The sequence below is a fragment of the Serinus canaria genome, chromosome 13 (assembly GCF_022539315.1).
Source record: "Serinus canaria isolate serCan28SL12 chromosome 13, serCan2020, whole genome shotgun sequence".
In the NCBI taxonomy this organism is placed as follows: domain Eukaryota; kingdom Metazoa; phylum Chordata; class Aves; order Passeriformes; family Fringillidae; genus Serinus; species Serinus canaria.
Window position 1 is genome coordinate 10475688 of NC_066327.1, and position 22190 is coordinate 10497877.

The 22190-nt window shown below is 46.3% G+C and overlaps 1 protein-coding gene across 1 annotated transcript in view; it reads right to left on the reverse strand.

The window, feature by feature from the left end:
• Positions 1–307: 307 nt before the first annotated feature.
• The window catches only part of COL23A1 (collagen type XXIII alpha 1 chain), a 175598-nt gene continuing 153715 nt past the window's right edge, over positions 308–22190 (reverse strand). Inside the window, exons 9-28 of the mRNA XM_050979691.1 lie at positions 18158–18274; positions 17674–17709; positions 17135–17161; positions 16704–16730; positions 15469–15513; positions 14815–14877; positions 13517–13561; positions 12974–13051; positions 11670–11723; positions 10906–10950; positions 10342–10431; positions 9932–10003; positions 9577–9618; positions 8690–8716; positions 8216–8287; positions 8070–8123; positions 7779–7805; positions 7260–7313; positions 6528–6614; positions 308–2642 (exon numbers count right to left, since the gene is read on the reverse strand). Coding sequence (XP_050835648.1) covers positions 2595–2642; positions 6528–6614; positions 7260–7313; positions 7779–7805; positions 8070–8123; positions 8216–8287; positions 8690–8716; positions 9577–9618; positions 9932–10003; positions 10342–10431; positions 10906–10950; positions 11670–11723; positions 12974–13051; positions 13517–13561; positions 14815–14877; positions 15469–15513; positions 16704–16730; positions 17135–17161; positions 17674–17709; positions 18158–18274 — 1110 coding nt within the window. The 3' untranslated portion in view covers positions 308–2594. The remainder of the gene's footprint in view (positions 2643–6527; positions 6615–7259; positions 7314–7778; positions 7806–8069; positions 8124–8215; positions 8288–8689; positions 8717–9576; positions 9619–9931; positions 10004–10341; positions 10432–10905; positions 10951–11669; positions 11724–12973; positions 13052–13516; positions 13562–14814; positions 14878–15468; positions 15514–16703; positions 16731–17134; positions 17162–17673; positions 17710–18157; positions 18275–22190) is intronic.

Genomic DNA, 22190 nt, shown 5'->3' on the forward strand with positions numbered 1-22190 from the left:
CTTGGACAGGGCAGGGTGCACCTGGACAGTCCCATCCCTCTCTCATGCCCACTCTGGCAGTAGCTGCAGTGAGAGTGGCAATGAAGCAAGAATCCTAACAGAGGTTTTGGGTCTGCTCAGTGCACCAAAACTGCCTCTCTTCTGTATTCTCTAAGATCAAGGCCACAAAGAACCATAAAACCGTGTTTGATATTACAGTCAGCTCCCAATTTCACCTAAAACTCCCACTCAGAGCCCAGCAACTTGTAGTGAGCAAAGTATTCCCTCCAGCCATTATCTGTTAAATGAAAAGGGCATAAAGGTCATAGTAATTATATCACTGATCTGGTTAGGATTAACCAGCTTTACCAATAAAAATCCACAGTTTACTGTTTTCAGCTTTGTGTGGCTTCAGCTTCTAATTGGATGAGCATTTGTATATCTTTCTCTGTGCAGTTTAAAAACTTGTTAATACAAAGTATCTCCTCCCTGTAAAGGAATCTGGTTGCTTCTTGATCCTCATTGTAAGCTGAACAGACTCGGCTGTAAGCCATCTTCTTCCTCTTTGAAATATTTTTTTATGGCTCTCTGCTGCACAGTTGCTGTTTTTTCAACATCTTAAAAATGTTGAACTGTGGAATAGTTTTCAATTTTAATTGATCCCACAGTGGCATATGCAGATATCAAAATAATAATGATTTTTATCCACTACCCTGCTCTGCATAGGATGTGCCTGAGAAGAGATAATTTAACAAAAGAGACTGAAAAGGTGAAGAAAAATAAGACAAGAGGAGAGTGCAGAGTTAGTTTACAGTAAAAACCATGTAAACCAAGAAGAAATAAAAAGCAAATGAACCCCACAAACCAAGTCAATTAAATACTCCAAACTCCCAATTTCTGGGAGCCCCAAGAGCAACATGATGTGCTCCATTGTTTAAGAAGGGACTTGAGCAGAGCCTTCCCTGTCCTGCAGCTCCCTGCACTGAAATTATTGCCAGGCTTTTCTGGTTTGAAATTCTGCAGCAGAGGCTTCCTGGGGAATTTGTGTTCCACAGTAACAAAGTGCTGGCAAATCTTCAGGCTCAGACCCCAGAACAGGACCCAGAGGTGCTTCCTCTTGAGGAAAAAGGTTTCTCTTGATTGTAGAGGAAATAACCACAGGCAGTCAAGGTTGTTCAGTTTAGCCCCAGAATTGCTGTTTCCATCACACCCACAGCAGGTAGTGGCGGATGGAGCTTGGCTTTGTTTCCTCTGCAGGTTGCAAATCCTTCTCCTGCTTGACCAGACAGTAGGCAGCATCTTCTTCCATTTTTAGGGCTGCATCCTTCTTTTCTTTGTTTTCAGCCAGGTTTTTTCACCCTTTTAATGTGCATGTACAATGCAAATATGAAGTTGAGAGCCAAATTAGGACAGGAATTTTGCCCTCCTTCATGCAGTAAGGCACACGAGGCTGGCTCAGTACTGTTAGCTCACACTGCAGCATGAGCAGGGAACACTGTTCATCCTCAGCTACTGCCATCAGTACCTTTAGCAAATCCTGGTGTTACCATGCCATGGTATGGGTTTGGGAGCTTTACATTATTTTCCAAGTCCATAAATGGCAGAATCCAGTATAAAAAAAGGTCAATATATTACTGTCAAAAGTTTTTTTTTCCTTTTTTTATACAAAAATTAAAAAGATCAAAATATATCACATTATTTACATATTGTGCTTCATGCTTAGAGATCACTGAAAAAGAACACACAAACAAACATTTTAATCAGAGAAATGCTCCATCCATTGCACTTACTAACTTTACTGTTACTGTAAGGATTGTCGTTCAGATTTCTTTATTATTAACAGTACATCCAAACAAATTACAAATAATTAAAACCTTTGATATACCAAGGGTGTGCTCACATTCTAGCTGAGGGTTTGCAATCAGTTAGTGGCATGCTGTTAACTCCAGCTGTGTCCACATACCACATGTTTACAGCTGGGTTTGTAATTCCACTCAGCTTCAGTGTCATACTCTTGTTGGAGAATGAGGATTCTCCTACAAGTCTGGATCAAATCCCCATTTTACAGGAGGACACATCTCTCCTCATTCTCCCAGGCTGCCAGTAGCACTTCCAGCCCTTGGCTGCTCTGGGTGCACGAGATGCTACAAATTACCTGAGCCCTGCACCCAGGGTGCTGATCAGAGCCCTGAGTTATAATTACAGTGGCAGAAGAGTCTTGGTTAGAAAAGAAATGTTTGGAACTCTGTCCAAACAGAGACAGCCCACTGTTAACTTCTCAGCTGGGAGGGTATGGACTGAGGAAGGCACATAAGCACTGGTGCAGCCTTTCCATGGCTGGTTCCTGAGCTTCCTTGGCCATGATAAAAACCCAAGCAAGCCTGTAAAAAGGCATTCTCCTGACAGTGCTAACAATGATTTATCATGCTTAGCAAGTTTTTGGTGTTCCCAGCACCAGTCCAGAGCTGGGGGGAACAAGACCTGAAGCTGCTGGAATGCTGCTCTCCCAAGGCATAACCTCATGTCTGCCAGGCTGCACGTGCAGCAGTGCAAACAATCACCATGCAGGGAGCAAAATCACTCAGGACCTGTTCAAGGATATCCAGTTATTAATGTTACTGTACCTTATGCCAACATCCTGCTACTGGCAGTCCGTCTGGTCCCTGCAAAATTCAATTTACAGATTCAGTTTTCCTGACAGTGACTTAAGTGTCAGACCCAAAAACCTGAAGCTCATTTGTCACAATGAAAGGCTTAGCAGCACTGTTAATTACCATGCAAAACCCATTTACTGTATATGCACAAAAATGAATATGCAGGCAATGTAATCCATATGTCACGCACAACACAAAATTAAATACACCTCAGGGTAAAAAAAAAAAAAAAATTGGAAATGTACACTTTTTTTCCTTTAAACAAAGAAAATGTGTACAAATAGATTTTAAATCACAGTTCATCATTAACTTCATAATCTGCTTTATAAGGTAGTGTATTTTGCAATCAGACATATATATGGAAAGCATGATGTGGGAATGTATTTTTTTGTTAAAATGTGCTTTTCTGTTTGGGGGAGGTGATGTAGCTATTTTTTTCCTAGATGGTATCCTAATTGTGTTAAATTTGATCCTGCAGTGCTTAGTTTCTTTAAGAAATCTTAAGTTGCTGAACTGAGAATAGGATGAGTTGTGGACTATGCAAAGGGAGTGAAAATATTTGTCTTGTTCCACTGGAGATACCAGAAACATACAAAATCCAGAAAGCCAGAAGAGCTCTCACTCCAGGAGGAGAACACTGGGAAGGAGGAGCCCTTAGAAGAGGAATGAGCTATGCATGACCAGCTCTCTCCAGACACCTCAGAAGAAATAGCTGACTTCAGCTGCCTTTCCTGATGCTGGATTTGTTAAAGGCTCTTGGATCTCCAATTACAGGAATTTCTGCATGTAGAGCCACAGAGAGCACACAGGCACTGACCCTTCCCTCAGAGCCACCTCCAGACTCACTAGGGCTGGGAAGATGTGGATGCAGCAGAGAACTGCTAGTGCAAATACAGGTCAAAATGCAATTATACATTTTTTACTGTAAATGTTAGTCATCACATTTTTTTGTATTCTGTATTGATTTTATATGTAAAATAGCCTATGCCCAATAAAACAGATGCAGTGAAGTAAGGTAACCCTCTCCAGCTACTCAGTGTAAGCAGTCATGCTTTCCTGTAACCTTAGTTAGAAAACACACATTTTTTCTGCAGACACAGTCAATATCTTGTTCCAAAGCTGTTAAAAAAAAAAAAAAAAAGGGTAAAACATGTACATTTGCCAGAGTTGTCTGAGGGTGATGGGTACAGGGGACAAGGTGCAGAGTGGTTGTTTCACCTAAAACATCCTGACCTACTGTTGAGGTGCACCCTAACACTGATGGTCATTCCTGCCCTGAGCTCTTTCTCCTTCTTGTGCACTCAGAATACTTCTTTTGGCCATTATAAAACTCCACATCTTTCTGCCATGTTTCACTTGAGTGACTCCAAAATGACTCTTCATGGCTGTGGGGGGGACTCATGCTGATGCTCCTGGACTGAAAGCCCAGCAAGCCTCCTCTGCACCCTGGGCTGCAGAACAAAATCCACATTTCAACCAACCTGCAGCTGACCAGGAAGATGCACAAGTGCTTTACTGACTGTCATGCTGTAGTTAATTGGAGGAATCACCTACTGCAGTTGACAATACCTTCAGCAGAGATGGGTCCTGTGCTTTCTGTGTAGTTAAGATGGGAGATGCTTGGGAAATAGAACATCTCTGGGGAGTAAGTAAGAAGTTAGAGCAGGCCTGCTGTTAGGAATTGGTTTCTTGGACACATCTGAAAGTAATTTAACTTTTTGAAAGAGAAACAGCTTACTGCCCTTTTGTTTCTCTGAGGACAACTGCAAATCATCTAACACGCAGCATTTTCTATGGTTAAAAAAATGGAAATAAAACAATGACCTCTCTTAGCAGAGGGTGCAGAGCCCTTTTGGGGAGCAGAGCACAAACCTTCCTGCATAAGCACTGGACTCAACCTGATCTCTGGGCAGAGCTCTGTGCTGGCACAGCAAAACCCTTCTGGTGCCCAGAGTGCCAGTGGCTCTGCAGGACTGGCTCTTGTTTGAGGAAAGCTTTCCAAGCCCCAGCTGGGGATGGGACTCAGGGCTGCAGCAGCACAGGCATGAGGGGAACCAAACTGGGCCGTAGGTACTGAGAGAAACTTTGAGCATCTGTTTCCAGAGTTTGAGCATCTAAAAAAAGTTTGAAAGCATCTAACTTTGAGCATCTGTTACCATGAAGGGACTGGCATCCCCTGTGTGATCTCCCATGATTTACATTCCTTATCTAAAGTCTTTTTAACTGGGAAGAAGGCACCACACATTGGCATCCTTTCCCAAATGCCAGATGAAACATCTCCTCTGGCTCTGCTGCCTTGTGTCCTTCCTCTCCCTGGAGGGGTTTGCTCCTGGGGACAGGGCTTGGCCACAGCAGGAGCACACACAAACCATGCAAGACAGAGCAGATACTGTACCAAAGGGCAGGGCAGGCTCAGCCCATCCAGGCCTGGCAAACCTGGGTCCCTTTTGCTGCCTGCAATGCTATGATCTCCCTGTTTGGAAAAAGAACTGCTTGTTGAGAATGATAAAGGACACAGGAGTTACACAGACAGACACCCATGTTTCAGCACAGGGGGAGAAGGATGGGTCTAGAGCTTCACAGCTCCATTTCTGATGACACAGCAAGTCAGCAGAGTGGTTTTATGGTAGGGAATTCACATGACATGCAGAATCTGTCATCTGGGAAAGATCCTCTGTACACAAACCAGAGATTCACATTTGTAAAAGTGCAGTTAAAGAGAAAAAGGGTAAATCACCCAAGATGTCGAGAGGAAAAAATTAATTGCAGTTCACATTCAATGTCCAGCCAAAATAAAGCATATTGACTAAAGGAGCTTCTTGCTGGTGTAGTGGAGCTACACAACAGCCTTGGCTGCCATGGCTGTGCTCAGAGAGTGAGGAAAAGTCACACTTTCAGAGAAGAAATGGGTTTTTGAATTGTCATGGAGGAAGCAGCTGGCACTCTTAATTAGGTGCTTCTGGACTAAGTTCTAAACAGCTACTTTTAAGCACTTTCAGTTCCATATTTGATACTTCTCATCCTGCAGCTTCAAAGCACTTCAGGGAGAGGATCTCTCTAGCTTTAGTCATTATATAAGAAACAGTAGTGAAAAGAAGGTAAATTTTACCAGGTCAAATAACTTCTTATAAACCACTCTAATTTTATTTTATTTTTGTGGGCTCTATTTAATGAATGAGAGGTTCAGGAAGTGGACTTGGGAAATAGAACATCTATTGATGCAGCTTCTGAACCCCAGGCTCAAACAGCCAGGAGGTTTCCTGGAAAGCCCACTGGCTCTGTGCTGCACGGGGGTGGCCCAGGGTGTGTCTGGGAAGGGACAGCTCTGAGCCACAGGCACAGAAACCAGGGGAGGTCTCTTCTCCCAGAGGCACTTCCAGGCAGCCTGGGGAGCTCCAGCTCATACACCACTTGTGCTTGGCAGAACTGTGATGCTATCAACCCCAACATGCTCCCCTGGCTCATCCCTCACTCAGTTTGCAGGGATGAAGGGAAGGGCTGGAGCTGGCCTTGTTTTCAGATCACCTCCCATCCCCTGCACCCAGCTACTCCTTGATTTCAAACATGCTCAAAAGCCAGGCCAGTGGCATCACACTATCTCCTGAAGAGCTCTACTGAGGTCCATTGTTCCTGACTACAATAAGAAGGTCTTCACACAAAGATGCTTTATTTTTACTGCTGTGGCTTGCTCCCATCTGGCCAGTGAGGAGCCCTTACAACGAGCAGTGAACTTCCAGCAGTGCAGATAAACCATTAAGAAAAGTGAGAAAACAATAACCATCTGCTCTGATTTACTGCAAAAGAGAGAACTCCCAAATCCTCCCTGGCAGCAAAGCTGTGTCTCCTTTTCAGCCCCTCAGCCCATGCTTAGGATGAGTGAAATGAAAGACTTACCACGGGACAAGGCTGATCCAGCCCAGGGGGGCCTGGTTCCCCCTTCTGTCCTTTGGCCCCTTTTCTCCCTGGTATTCCTCGTTCACCCTGTCAGCACAACAGGAAGATATCAGGGCCAGGGGGAAGAAACACCTTTGGTTCATGTCTCACAGCACTCACAGAGCCCCAGTCCTCACCCACAGTAAGGACACTTGCACTAGTGTGACCTCAGCTGAGCAGTGAAATCACTGCGAAAATCTTCAGTTGAAGCTTGGTGGAAATATTGCAATAGACAATTTTATAACAGATTGACTAAATGAGCAGTTTCTGCTGGAGCCCAGGTTGGTATCTGACAGCAAGTGGGAGCAGCAGCTTCCAGCTGCTGCCCTGTGCTCAGCTGGGTCCTGGCTCCACCTGGGTACCCCTTTGTTTAAAGGTCCCTGTAACAAAACTTTGACTTGGATCCATTTTCAAGGTCTATAAACCAAGACCAGTGATTCTGTGCAACCTGGAGCTGTCAGGCTGCTCCATTTCCCCACAATGGTCAGGCTGGGCTGGGTGGGGGCAGGCTTGCAAAGACCCTTCCAAGTGGGTAGGAATTGACTGCCTGTCCTGCCCTGTGCTGGGGATTTGCAATTCCTTGGGCTACACAGAAGGCCTTTCAGCAGTGGCTCCCAGGGCAAGCAGCACTGCCTGCCAAAAAGAGCAGCCTGTCCTGCCCCACAAGCATCAACACAGCCATAACCCACTCACCTTCTCGCCTCTTTCACTTCTCTCTCCTTTCTCTCCTCTGAGACCAGGGAAACCCTGTCACCACAAGTTTTAGGAGGGAAAAAGGAAAAAAAAAAGTTTTTGTAAGTTTAGTGTGTGAATGGCTCAGTTCAACATGAGCCAACTCCAGCCATCAGCCTGTCCTGCCACAGTGAAGAATCACATTTTCTTCCTGTTGACTTGGTAGGTCAGCAATTTCTTGGAAAAACTGAGTGCTTCACCACACCCCAGGTATATTACAGCTATTAGAAATTTTCGTATCACTGAATCCAATACAAATATTCTCAGTTGGAAAGGGAAGCCCTGGCAGCACCTATAGGTGAGCAGTTCCACTGTGCAGTGGAAGCAGCCCAGCATTGGGCCCAAATTCAGCCCTTCCTACAGCCATCATTCCATGGCCATTGTGTATACAGTGTTAGCTTCATATTTTCCCAACAATCTCAAGTTAGATGTGTGTTACTCGTGTTTCTACCATGAATAATTAATGGTTTCCATACTCACATCCAATCCTGGCTCCCCTGGCTTTCCCTGCAGATGTAAAAATAACAATTAAGATGTTCTGTGTTGAGCTTGGTGCTCCAGACAAACTTTAGATCCAGTTGATTTAACATAGTAGTGAGGGCATGGTCTCACCCAGGAGCCCCTGGATTGGAGGCTGCTCCTTTGCCACCCCCCAGGGCAGTGCTGCTCCAGCTCTGCAGCTCAGGCTGGACTCCCCACAGCAGGATTTTACAGCCCTTATTTTAGGATTGCACCCCAAAGTCCCTGCTCCTCTCCCACACCTGTGATTACCTTTTCTCCTTTGGTACCAGGTAAACCAATGAGCCCTGGAGCACCCGGGAGACCCTTAAATTAAAAAGAAACAAAACATTGGGATTGTTTCCTGTGAGACAAGTTTCTGTCAAGAGTCAGAAATGAGACTTGGGAAAACAACTCACAGCAGGTCCGGTGTCACCCTGGTCCCCCTTCTCACCACTGTCACCTTTCTCTCCCTTGGCACCATCCAAACCCTGCAGACATGACATGGATCAGCCAAGGATCAGCCCCCCATGCACCCACCACCTCCCACCCCTTCCCTGGCCTCTCACACCCACACTGCTGCTGATGTTTTGCTCTTGACCACACCATATAAGAAAATAGCTGAAAATCCAGGTTTTAAGCTTTTTTGTTTGGAAACCCTGGCTCTCACCAGCACTCAGGACTCTGTGCTGGAGGAGAGGTTTGGATTGTAAATTCTTGGAAGGAAAAATAGCTTGTTTTCCAAAATGCCAACTGCTGAACAGAGTAACCAAGGGGTGTGTTGTGACAACAGGCACAAAAAACTCAGTCTCCAGAGCTGACAGGCCTTTGTGAGCCTGTAAATAATGCACTAGCAGCTGGGAAACTGGGTGACATTTAATTTATTGACTTACTTTAGGCCCCTGGATTCCTGGAGGACCCTGTGGGAAAGACAGTGGTGAAATTGAAAAAAACCCAGAATTTAAAAACATACCCTAAACTTTCCTTCCCAATACATTTCTTGCTCAAATTACAGGCTGACAATGGTCAAATACTTATTTTCAAGACAGGTGGCAGTTTATTTTGTTCTCCAGTATAAAATCAGAGGGCAGGGGAATTGAAAAGGAGCATTCTGTGTAACATGGGACAATAAAGCTCTGCAGCACAAGATCTGGGGAGTGAGAGCCCCCAGAATCTTTGCTGAAGAAAGTGACAGGAAGCTCTGGGGGTGGCATTGTGCCACCACAGCCCTCCACACCTGGGCAGGGCTGGGATACCTCCCAGGCTGTGAATGCCACCTGAAATGCCACCTGCTTTTGAAGCATGCTCTCTAAAGGTGAATCTTGGACCCAGCAGAGGCTTCCCAGCCTTCCCAATGTCCTTGACAGCTCCTTTTGGAGCATTGTAGGCACCAAACCCCTTTGATGTCTCCATCAAAAATGTTCTGTGTGTTCATCACCATCTGCATCCTCTCCCAGTGCAGCTGATGGCAGAAAACTTCATGACTTGGGTGAATTTAGGGGAATATAGACACTGTCATGGTGGGGAACAGATTTTCCATCCCACAAGATTTTATCTTTTCTCCCAAGAAACAGCTTGGATTTTTGCAAAATGAGCCATAAACTCTGATGCACTCTCCTAAATTGGGTGCTTTAATTTCCCCAAAGACAGATCAGACTGTAGCACTTCCCTGATTTTTTTCCCAGATTCAAAACAGCTCACAATGACTAAACAGAACAAACCACCCTTGTCCTTTATCACATACAATAATAAATCTGCAGGAATCCCTTCAGAGTCCTACCATAGGGCCAGGTAATCCAGGAGGTCCAGGCTCAGGTATGATCTGCAGAAGGGAATTAAACAGCACATTAACAAGGCTGTCAGGAGTGGAAAGCTCACAAAGTCCAGAATCATGATTTAATGCCCAGTTAATTACAACAGCAGCATCCAATACCTCAGCCACCAATACAAAATCTAAATAACTTTGTAGTGCTAAGTGTGTGAACTGCTCTTCCCTAAGGAATAAACTCCATTTAGACTCTTGTAGAAAACAGCTGGGTTTTGCTGATGGATATGGGACTGGTGGGTGTGTCCTGCACCCCCAGCCTTGCCTGATCCTGTGTAATGAGAGAGACTTTATCTCGCCAAGATCTTACATGATTATTCTGCAGACATGGTGACCCAGTGTCTCCTTTTTCTCCTCTGTCTCCTTTTGGCCCTTCTGCTCCCTGAAAGATAAAAATGTGACACTGACATGGTGCATCTTCCAGGAGAGGAAAAATGAGAGAAAAATAGGTTTGTCTCCCTCTAAACACCAGCCTTGGCTCAAGCAAAGCTCGTGGTCATCTCCAGGAGACTTTGAAGAAATATTTTCTCCTCCTTGATACATTCTGAATGAGCTGATTAGAAATGGAAGTTCAAAGCTCCCACACCCACCAGCTCCACAGTAAGGTGGTGTAGAGAGGTCATTGCTTAAATCAGCCAACCCAGCCCCATTCTGAGCATTTGCAGAAATGAGTGCAATAAAGAACTGAGGGCAGAGGGACAGGGACACCAAAGGACCTACCGGGGGACCTGCTGAGCCCATTTCTCCTGTCTCCCCTTTCTGCCCCATGGTCCCCATGCTGCCCTGGTCACCCTTTGCTCCTTTGGGACCCTGCAAATTGAGAAAATACAACATGTTTAGGAGAAAACTCTTAAAATAACCCCCCACAGCAGCCACTTCTGCCTCTCTGCTGTTCCCTCTGCATCGCGAGCTCATGAGAACCTGTTTTAACATTCAACCTCACAGATGCCAATTTTGAGGGTGCAGCAGAATTTGGCTGGGCTGCAGGAGGGACTGCAGCCATTTGGGGTTGGGAAGGTTTACAAAAGGATTTGAGACAGCATCTGATGAGCTGCTTGTGAAAGGAGCCCCTTTAGCTCGGCAGACACGGCCACGAGCAGCATCAGCACGCGCAGAGCAGAGCAGGGGCTGCAGGCACAGGGCCATCAATTCAGGGAGTCACAGCTGCCCCTCCACAGCAGAGCTCACTCCTGGCACGCTGGATTTGCTTTTCAGACACACAGGAAGCTTCCTTTTCATTTGGCTCCTGGAAGGCCTCGCTCGATCCAGCCGTGCCTCACTCACCTTTTCACCATCCATCCCAGGTGGACCTGGCAAGCCCAGCTCTCCCTGGAGGGAGACAAAGAGAAGAGAGCCCATGGTAAATTAAATTAAGGATTCATCCTGGCAAAACATTGTGCAAGGAAATGAGTTCTTCACACACAACTGTTGTGGTTATGTGAATTACTGCCAGGCTTAGGATCAAGGAGGTGTCAGTGATTCACCAGCATCACCAGCTGATCTGGATATTGGCACAGAGACCTCAAAAGGCACCAAAATCCTGTCCCATCCTATTCTTTCAAGAGATACTTTTCTACAAATTACATTCTTCTTTTTAAGAAGCAGCTGGCTGCAGGTTACAGACTCTTGCTTGTGAAGCAGGAGCACAGCAGGGCCTGGGACAGCAAAGAGCACACAGGGAGGGTGGGAATGAGGGGGGCTCAGCACAGCCACAGGACTGCCAGCCCCTCTCACAACTGCTTCTCCCACTTCTGCCTCCTCCCACAGAAAATGGGGCAGTCTCAGAGGAGCTGGGATTTTGTCTGTCAGGTGTGGAACTGGGACTGGACTCGTTTCTGGACACCATCTTCTGGAAGAAGGCCAGAGACAGGTCAACAAAATTTTGGCTTTTGTGTGAAAGCCACTGTGTTTTCAGCCAGAGAAAGGGCTAAATAGCACACACAGCCTCAAAGTCCTCTGCAGGCAGCTTCAACTGCCTGATTTTGGCTTGGGAGACTCCTCATGGAGAGCTACTAACAACCATGTAGCTTGGCAGAGGTCAGGCTCACCTTGGGACCTGGAGTGCCTTGGGGACCTGGTGGCCCTGGGGGACCTGGTGGACCCTGAAACACAAACAAAACAGGCTTGGTGATGACTGTCATGGACATGGCTGTGCTTGTGCAGTGGGGATGAGCACTCCCAGCACCATCTGCCACAGACACTCAGGTGAGTGTGAATGCCTGAGCATGAGGTGAGCTCAGCTGCCACAGAGTGCCCAAAGCTCCTCTGCCACAGGGCTGTTCATGCAGAACACCACTCAGTGGGAGCCAGTCAGGTATGCAGATGCAAAGACAGGGGCTAAGAGGCAAAATGCCTTTAGCTGGAGGTGGCACCCCAATTTGATGGTCTCTTTTTGCATCCTGCCCACTCCAGCCAGCCAGCCTGGGAAGCACATCGGGCTAAAAACAGTGTCAGCCAGTCAGGGAGGTGCAATTAAAGAGGGGAAAAAAGGAGTTTGTGTGAGTACTAACAACAGGAAAACCTTGCACACTTAAAGAAGTTATTTTTCCTGGGCACTGTTGGATGCAAAGACCACAAACCACCTTAAGATGAACAAATATTTTCCAACTTGCAAATTATTTCAAGCACCAAAATTTGTGGTCTTGCTCAGATGGAAGCCAAGCCAGTATCATATCCTGGAGCACCTTTCTCCATGGCTGCACACTCAAATGCTGTTACACTTAGTCACAGCGCAGCCTTTCCAGAGCCTTGTCCTTGAGACAGGTCAGTGCACAAACACCGCAAACAGCGAGTAAGTAGGAAAACAGCAAAGTTAGTGAGGTTCAGTGATGTGCCCCTCAGCAGTCTCTGCATGCAGAACAAGGGACAGGGTCTGGGTCCAGCAGATGAAGCCTCCAGACATTTGATGGAGCCTCTCCAACCACTGCACTCCACTCCCAAAGTTGCGTGCCACGCGGACATCTGGCAAACGGAAATTACCAGCACTTTGTGTATCCCTGCAGCCTGTTATAAAACAATTAGGGTGGTTCTCAAATATGCCTGTAATTAAGTATTGATTCTATTCAGCTTATTTCTTTCTAATGAAAAGGTCAGGGCACTGTTCAGTCGGGCAGGTTAAGTCCTGGGTGTCCTTCCCCTCCCTCCCACATCCCAACTGCTGCCATCGAGCTCCGCCACTGCTTTTGCTGCTGCACCCTCAATATCCTCAGCCCCCAGAGGCAATCAGCTCTTTCTTCCCTCCCAACCAGCTCTGTGCCAAGACAGAAATCTCAGGAGGAGACACAGGACAAAGGTGGCCACACTGTCACAGTGGATGTCAGTCCTTTCCCACGAGCCTTGGTGCAGGGCTCACCTTGAGCGCGTCCAGGATTCGGCCATCGTAGTCGATCACGACGGTGTCTCCCTGCTCCCCTTTCAGCCCAGGGGGACCCTGCAGGCAGGGATGGATCCTGTTTAACCCTACAGCATGCAGAGGCGGCTGCTATGAAAGCAAAGACCTGACATGCAGCATTTAGGGGTTATCAGTTTACAAACACTATAGACTTAACCAGTCCTTAGTCTGGCAGCTGGAACTGTCAAACCTCAAAAGGCCATCAGTTTGTGTAATGGAGAGGAACATAAAAATCCTCATTTGATCACCCCTATTCCCAGCTTCCCTCTTGCAGAAAAAAGGGTCACAGAATGGTCATGAGTATAAGAAAATTGGACTTGACTGATTTCCCATGCCAGTATTCAGTACCTGTGCAAGCATTTGTTTAAATATGCACCATCTCTATTTTCTGACACTGAACAGATCCTGAAGCAATTCATCCACATACTAAACAGAAAGAGGTGGTGGGGAACAGCTAAGGTTGAGAAAAATATTGTTCCAAAATGAAATCCTGAACATCCATACCCGGGGTCCAATGGAGCCAATTCCTCCCTTCTCACCAGGTTCACCCTGAAAATCAAAAATCACATTTTTTTTGCAATGAGACCAAGTAAAATATATAATATTTATCTTAAAAATACTGTACCCACCCATAAAGATATGCTTTAGATTAATAAAAATTATGACACCAAGAAGGGACTGCTTCTCCTAGCAGAAAATAGATTTGACCTGGGAGTGAATATATTTAGCAAAAACCAATGTTGGTGTAACAGCAAGAGAAGTAAGAGGAGGTCTCCTTGCAGGGGGAGGGGAGTGACCAGCTCGGGGCTGTGCTGCTCTCCAGCTCCTCTCCCCACTCCCTGTGCTGAGCTCCATCTCTTTGTGCTGCTTCCACATGGCTCCCTTTGCTTCAGGCTGAGTTTTGTATGTGGAAAGTTTCAGCAGAGAGGTTTAAACCATTTTCAAGGGGGAGTGTAAGGAAAAGTTCTGCGCCAAATTGTTCCTTTTTTGGTCCTCTTTTTTATTTTTTCCCCCACCATCCTTTTCATAATTTTTTGGCTTTTTTAGTTGGAGGGTTTTAAAAAGTCATAGTACTCTTACAATAATGACCTGAAATTCTGTTCAGGATTTAAAAGATGTCCCATTTGTCACATCCATGTTGATCCCCTTGCTGACCAAATTAAAGCTCTCCAAAAGGTAAAAATGTATAGAAAAAAACTAAATTCAACCAGCACTGCTACTACAGTTCTAGAAAAGGTTTACTGAAGTTCACCAGAGCCCACTTTCTTCCTCACACACACTGTCTTGCCCAATAAGGAATCACAACTCTTTGGTACAGAAAATATTAGTGCATCCAGATCCCACTAAATCCAAAGCAGCTGAGGGAGTAAATAGCAGCCCATGGATGCTGTCTGTGTCTCCTCAGCACCACCCAGCAAACCCAGATTAATTTCATCTCTCAGCAGCTTTGGAGGTCAGGAGGACAGGACAGCTCACAAGTGCTTGGGGCTCTGAAGCAATTCCACAGCCATCAATAACATAGGATCAAAATGTGATCAGAATTCTACAGTTTTTGAGGAAAAAGGCAATTCAGTGGAAAATGTGCAAGTAGATGATTTACAAACTCTTATAGTGATCTCTGCTTGAACCCAGCTTTCATCAAATCACCAGGAAAAGTTAAAACACTCCTAATCTCGCTCCTTTTGTGTCAGTTTTGGCACTTTATGAGGCTTTTAAAAGGCAAAGGTCCAGAACACCTCCTCAGCTGGAATCCTCTGCCTCAGCAGTGCTGAGAGCTGCCCAGAGTTGCAGCTTTTCCTTACCTTCAGTCCTGGGAAGCCATCTGTGCCATTCTCTCCCTTGGGACCCACACTTCCTTTTTCTCCCTGAAAACAAATACCCTTTAGACAAATGCTGTACAGGGAGGATGGAGATAAGATTTCTTCAGGTTATCATTTTCTTGATTTATCTTCACTTTACATACACAAGGGAGCAGAGCTCTGCTTTCAGCTGTGAAACACATCACCTTGCCCAGGTGCAAATGGGGAGTTTTTGAGATAAAAGTGAAGATTTCAGAATCAGCAGTTTGGCTGCAGGTGGTGTGTTCAGCCATGAAGCTGGCCCCAAAACCACAGCATAGAATAATAAATTCACAATGTTTTGTGTTGGAAGGGGTCTTGAAAATCATCCAGTCCCACCCCTGCCATGGCAGGGGCATCTTCCACTGTCCCAGGTTGCTCCAAGCCCTGTTGAACCAGGCCTTGGACACTTCCAGGAGCAGCCACAGCTTCTCTGGGAAACCTGTGCCAGGATCTCACCCCCCTCACAGTGTTTTGATCTTTTTCTACACCAGAGGAGAAATGTTTCTCATCCTGCCCCAGCTGGTGCAAAAACCAGACAGCAAAAGATCCCACAGAATAATGAGGTTAAAGATGCTGCCCAGCACATGCATTAGAAGGACACAGAGCAGAACACACCTTAGGGCCCATGAGTCCTGGTTCCCCAGGGATCCCATCATCGCCCTGATGGAACAAAACACAAAAAGTGAAATACACAAGCCTTGTACACACTTAGGAGGTTCCAACACATCATTTGACCTCGCTGAGTGTTGCACAGACACTGAACCCACTCAGGGTTGCAGGCAACCAGGGGAGAGCAGCAGCAAGGAGTACAGGAGGCTCCAGCGTGCTCCCCTGCTCCCACCCAGCCCTGCCTCCCTGCTCTTGGGAAGGTGGATGGGCATCTTCCAGAATTTGCTTACAGCAGGTTCTGGCAAAGATCTTCTCCCACCTTCAACAGAAAAGAAACAATAAATTCCTTAAGACCTTTTGGGGTCCAAAAGACCTCCTGTAGCTGTTTCATGGACTTCATCACAAGCCACCAACACTCTCTGCCAGGAGGAGGTTTTCTGGTTTTTCGCTTGTGCTTTGTTGTTGTCCTGGAGTAAAACTACTTCATGGATGCTGACAAGATTAGTTTTACCAGCCAGTTATGAAATGTTTAAGCCAAATTCTGGCCTGAAAAATGCCCATGGCCACCCCTGTTTTGGACCAAATCAGTAAGAGGGGAAGGCTGGGCCCTCTCAGTGCTTTGACTTCTCCTAAAGGCAGTGATTTATCCATTTCTCTATGGCACCACTGGGGTGGAGAGCTTGGGCATGTGAATCTCTCACAATCTTCAATGCCACACCCAAGCAGCATTCCTGGCCCTCCAGAGGACATTTCCCATGGGACTGCAGTGCTGCTGGGTGACGGCCATCCCAGGAATTCCAGACCCCTTCCCTGGCAGAGAATATCCTCCAGGCACCTCTTGGTTCATTGAATTATTGGAGAGAAAGGGCCCGAGACCTACTGTTTTGCTTGGCATTTGCTATTTCATTATTTGTCTCTTGGGCAGATGTGGCTGCAGCTTCTGGCTTGCTGGTGGGAATGAAAGCCAGGCTGCAGCACAGCCATGCCCAGCCCCAGGATGGTGTGGAGGGAAACTGAGGGAGCACAGGAAAGGGTTGGTGGGGACAGCCATGACCACAGCTTCTACACCAGTCTCTGGCAAGGGTTTCCCTAGCCAAGCACAGAGTATAGCAAAGGGGAAATAAATAAATAAATAAATAAATAAATAAATAAATAAATAAATAAATAAATAAATAATTAATATAAATAGAATACTAATACTAATACTAATACTAATAATATTTTTAAAATCACCATTTTACCTTTTTCCCCTGGACACCAGGCTCACCCTTCAACAGCAACATCAACAGAAGAGAAAGAAATTTAGGGACATGACAGAAAATAAGGCAAATTATGTAGATAATAAAAATTCATTGTAAAATTAAAATACTTGGCTCGTGCTGATCATATTTGTCCCCCCCAAATGCAAGAAAGCACATTGCCATGGCACAGCAGATTGCAGCCCCCTGCAGCTCCCTCCAGCCCCATTCCCAGTTTTGAGCATGGACAGTGGATGGGATATTGAGGAAGTGACACATTCAAATATTTACACCCCAGTCAATGCCTTGGAATTTTATATCTGGTATATATCAATGGGCTCAGGTCCACTGCAAAATGCTTATTTTCATCCCCACCCTTCTTATGCAGCATTATTTTAACAATTCAGGTTAAAATTAAACAGATTATTACCCACCTTTGGTCCTGGAGGTCCTCTGGCACCCTGTTGAATACAGGAGTGACAGATATATTTGTTTGACAATGGAGTAAAACAGGATAAAACCATTTCTAGAAGTGTTAATTCCAAGAAGAAAAAATGACAGATGTCAACTTCTCATCTTCCCTTACAAATAGAGCTGTATTTTTTCTCTGTGCTCCCAGTAAATAATATCCTTTTATGGTTCATGTATTTTATGTATAATAAACACCTTTTTATCCAATATAAACCTTAGCAATTTGGAGTCACAATGCCAGGTGGCTTCAGAGGGGCAGGAGTCAGGACACAGGAGCACCACATCCCTCCAGAAGAGCCCAGGGGACACAAGAACTGGCCTCTTTTCTCCCCAGGGCACAGGTAGCCATGGACAAACATCCATTTTAGGGCACCTATAATTCCATGAAGGGTTTTTTGTCCTCCATAAGCAACGACACAAACCCCCTTGGTGCAGGGAGCTGAAGGGTGATGTACAGTGGGGGTGAGTGGCACACACACAGATGCTCCTGGGCAATACTGACCATGACTCCATCCTCTCCTGGCTCGCCTTTGAAACCCTGCAAAAAATAAAAAGACCAACATTGAAACTATTACCTCTCATTCTCCAAAATGCTCAGCAATAATTGGAATGTTCCACTGTGTTATGCTTTAGTCTATTTTTTACTAAATAAATTGCCAGTGGTCTTCAGATTTGTACCAGGTCATCCAAAGGGTATGAACTGAGCAAGAGATCTCCTGGCTGTGTGAGTTACAACCAGCAGCTGCAAACACACGCCCCAGGCCCAGCTCTTTGCTCCAAAATTGAGATGGAAGGTTCCCTCCTGCTCCCCTGCCCCACACCCCAAGGCTTTGCTCTGTGAGCAGCCTCTGGAGCCCAGCTGTGGCTCAGGCTGGGGTCTCAGTGGTTGTGGTGGCAGCTCAGGGGAAGGGGACACCCTTCACCCTGCTGTCCCTCGTGGGTGGGAGCTGCCTGGCACGAGCTCGCTGCGCATCACCCGTCCTTACAGGGGAGCCTGGGGGTCCTCTTGGGCCATCCTTTCCCGTGTCACCAGGAGGCCCCCGGGCACCTGGGGGTCCTGGTGGACCAGGGGGGCCCGTGGCTCCATCCCGACCTTGATCACCCTGGAAGAAGTTCACACAGACATGGTGAGACGAAGCACTGCTGGCAAAGGGTGGTCTCAGGGTGTCCACGACACATGCACTGCATCCCTGGCCTCTGCTGACCCAGAGAAATTTAACTGCACCTTCCAACTGTTGAACTTTCAGCTTTCCCAACAGCAGCTGGGAAAGATGAAAGTGAGCTCACCAATTTGTGCCATTTGGGTCTGGTTCCTCAACCAGGATTGAGTTCGACAACAAGATTTAATCTGCTTAATCCCTTACCCAGTGACTGTCTGCATGGAATCCACCAACCCAACAGCACCCAGAGCAGCCCAGGCTCACACCATGCTGGCAGGGAGCATGCACACACTGCCAAGGCTCAGAGCACCACACCAGGAAACCACACAAAAAAGTGGCAGTGCTTAATGTCACCCTCTGCAGCCAGCCACGGTCACACACAAACCTCCCCAGCCGCTCGCACCCTGCGCATTTTGGGTGCCCAGAACTCGCTGTGTCCCTGCAGGTCTGGTGGGTGCCATTCCCAAGGGGAACACTCCGTGGGGCTGATTCCAGGCTGGGAATCAGCTCCTGGCCCCCCAGCAGCCAGCCCAACCCAGCCCAGCCCCGGGGCTGGCCCATCCATGGGCAGCACAATGGGAAGGGTGGCCTCGTAAATCTTTAGCAACATCTGGGAGAGTCACCACCGAGGGCTGGGTTTAATATGCGGTCCACCCTCAAATCAGGGACAAGTGTGGGATTTTTCAGAAGTCCTTAAGTGACTTAGCAGCACAAGTCTCATGGCCTTTCAACAAGATCTGGGCTCCTAAATCACTTGCATCCTTTTTTAAAAAACCCAATTGTAAATGCTGAACACTGCAACCAATTATGTCAAGTTGAGTCTCCCACTGAATTTTTCCTAATTACAATGTCCCATTTAGAGTTCAAGGATTTAGATAACTCTAGTTTTAATGCATTTTATTTTACAATACCAACACTGTTTATATCAAATTTACAGGACTTTGCTACTTGATTCCCAAATCTCACAAAGAACCAAATGCTAAAACCCCTTAGTTTTATGTCCCTTTACTCTGACAATGCCTGCCCCCTGAATAGCAATGGGATTTCAGTTAAAACTCCCAACAAGCATCTCTAAACACAGCCACAATTGTGGCAATTTAAAATAGCAACAGCCAGAAAGAGAAAGCAAAAGCAGCTCAGTCACAGCAAACCAGTGGCAGCAGATTTGGAGTCTACCTTGAGCACTCGCCGGCTAAAGACAAGCTGATCATTAGCCAGAAATCCATGACTGAAGTGGGGAAAAACCATCTACATCCAGAGAAAGTGGGAGGCAGAAGAAGAAAGAGCAGCAGTTTAAGATGAAAGCACAGCAGAAGAGCAAGTTTTAAAGGCTGTAGCAATAGATAACATTTATTTTTAATAACTAGTTGGTACATTAGAAAGTAATAGTCTAGAGGTAGCCAACACTGGGGTTCAAGGTTCTGGGTACACTGGATCTTTGTAACAGGACACAGACTGAGGGAAACGAGTATTTTTTCACTAGTTTACTGCACAATAGGACATTCAAAGCAGCTGGAGCAAGGATTCCCCTACTGCAGAATAAAGAGTATTATTCCAGTAAACCCCATAGGGGATGATATATCCCAGCATTTCCCTGAGACCAAATACTGTATTTGTTTTCAGAGGCTCAAATGAATACTGATGTATTCCCAGCCTGCAAATTGCAGATAAATCTCCCAGATTTATATGATGCAAAAACAATGTATTTAGACTGTATCAGTAGTCATTGCTATTGTGTTTTAGCCTTTCCACTCATCTGTCTGGGGAGAAGCAGGAAGACATTTCCTTTCTCAGGACACCACGTGCATCTCCCTTTCCCCCATCCACCCATCCATAGGGGAATCAAGAGGGTGGAGTGAAGCCACAAGAAGCCCTGTGGGAACACACAGCAAAGCCTCCATGAGGGTTTTTGGAGGTTTCTGGGGAACAAACCTATTTTCCAAATTACCAAAGAGCTTTTAAACCTTGCACACCAAGAACAGATAACCCCAAACCTGTTTTGGGGGGAATAGTGCACTGGCAAGGCCACCTCCTGCCCTGCCTCCGAGGACAGATGTCTTAACACCACCATGTCAAGAAGAGAGGGAAAAAGTAAATTCAGAAAAAACTAATCAACCCCAGAAAATAAGCCCCTACCAAGAATTTTTTTCAAGATGAAGAGAGGGGCTTTAAGCTCAACACTCAATTAAATGCAGCTACTTTCAGGAAGAACAGCACTGAAATACTGAGAAATTAAAATTAATGAGGACACAGAACCCTTGCACGTGGCCAGGTCCTCCAAATACTACAGAAACTACCAAAAAGACTCTAGTGAGAGTAAAGGGTTTTGTGGTAGACAGAAGGGACACAGTTCTGTGGCTCATTATGTGCATAAAGTGGGATTTTTATAAACCCCACAGAGCAAAACAGGAACTGAATTTTTTTTCTTATCCCTCAGACTGGTAGGCATCATCCAAATAAGCATGTTCCAAGCCCAGCCCTATTTGTTTTAATGGGAAATAACAATTTACATTTGCTCCAAGGCCAAACAGCATATCCCACTAAATCCAGCCATCACACATTTAATTTTAAACAGCTCCTGTTACAGATGGGCCCAAGAGAGGTGAACAGCCCTGAGGGATATTAAATAGAGAGACACGATCCCTGGTTCAGGAAACATCCAGGCTCCAGGAGAGGGGTTAAGTGTGATGGAGTAACACATTCCTGCTCCACAGTTCCCAGAGCATCAGGTTGCAAGGCACTGGGCTAACAGGCCATTGGGTATGACCCCATCTAGCAATGGAATATTGGAGCACAGAAACCTTGAACACTGGTAATTTTCAGCTGTAGACTCCTCCATGTAGCCATTTCAACATAACACTGCAAAGTCAGCAAATAATAAAATAGAAGTACCCATAGGTGTCTGTTGCCTGTCAGAGAGACCTCTGCAGGATGCTTCCTGTCCTGAGTTTTTATCTGCAGTGTGAGCTTGGCCAGCAGTTATAATATTGCAGAAAATAAGGGAGCAAAAGCTCCTTTTGTGTCTGCACTGAGCTGCAGAGCTGCTTCAGCCATGCCAGTGCTTGACCCCAGCAGACACAGGAGATGTTGGAGCCACCTCGACCAGCACTGGCGGTGCCACATGGGCCATGCAGACAGAGCAGCTCTCCCACCAGCTGAAGTTCATTTTCCCCCTCTGAAGAGCAAAGCTGGTGCTGCTGCCACAGGCACTGTGTATCCTCTGGCCCAGATGTGCAGGGATTCCTCAGCCCCACCATTTGTCTGAACATCTCATCTGTCAGTAGGAACAAGATCACCCAGCTGAGTTCATAAATCCAGAGCAGCTGGCCCAGTGCCAGCTCAGGGAGCAAGTCAGGCTTACAAATCCAGTCTTTTCCAGGGGTGCAGAAATGTATTCAATTGTGAGAGAGAAGCACAGGCAAGAATTCTGTGATTCTGTGATTCTGAATATCAATCAGGGCACATGATTGATATTGTCTCAACGCCAGCAGCATCCTGCTTCAACTCTGTCTATCCCCCCAAGAGCAGAGGGGACCTGTTAGTGATTTCTCCCTGTAAATACACTTCCATGTATTCTGTCAGTACATTTGTGCACATTTGCTCCCCATCCTAAGCAGGTGAGGCTGCACAGCATCCTCCCTCCTGCTGCTTACAACAAGGAGCATTCAGTGATGAAGACAACCCAAGGTGATCTCCTTCCTCAGCTTTCCAAAATCCCCCTCCAGCATCTCCCACCAGGCACACTCCAACGTGCAACAATCTCTGGTTTTGTCCACACTGCTGGCAGGTGTTTATTACAGAAGGAGAAGCAGTGCAGACATGAACAGATTCAGTAGCTAATCCCTAATTGCCATCACCT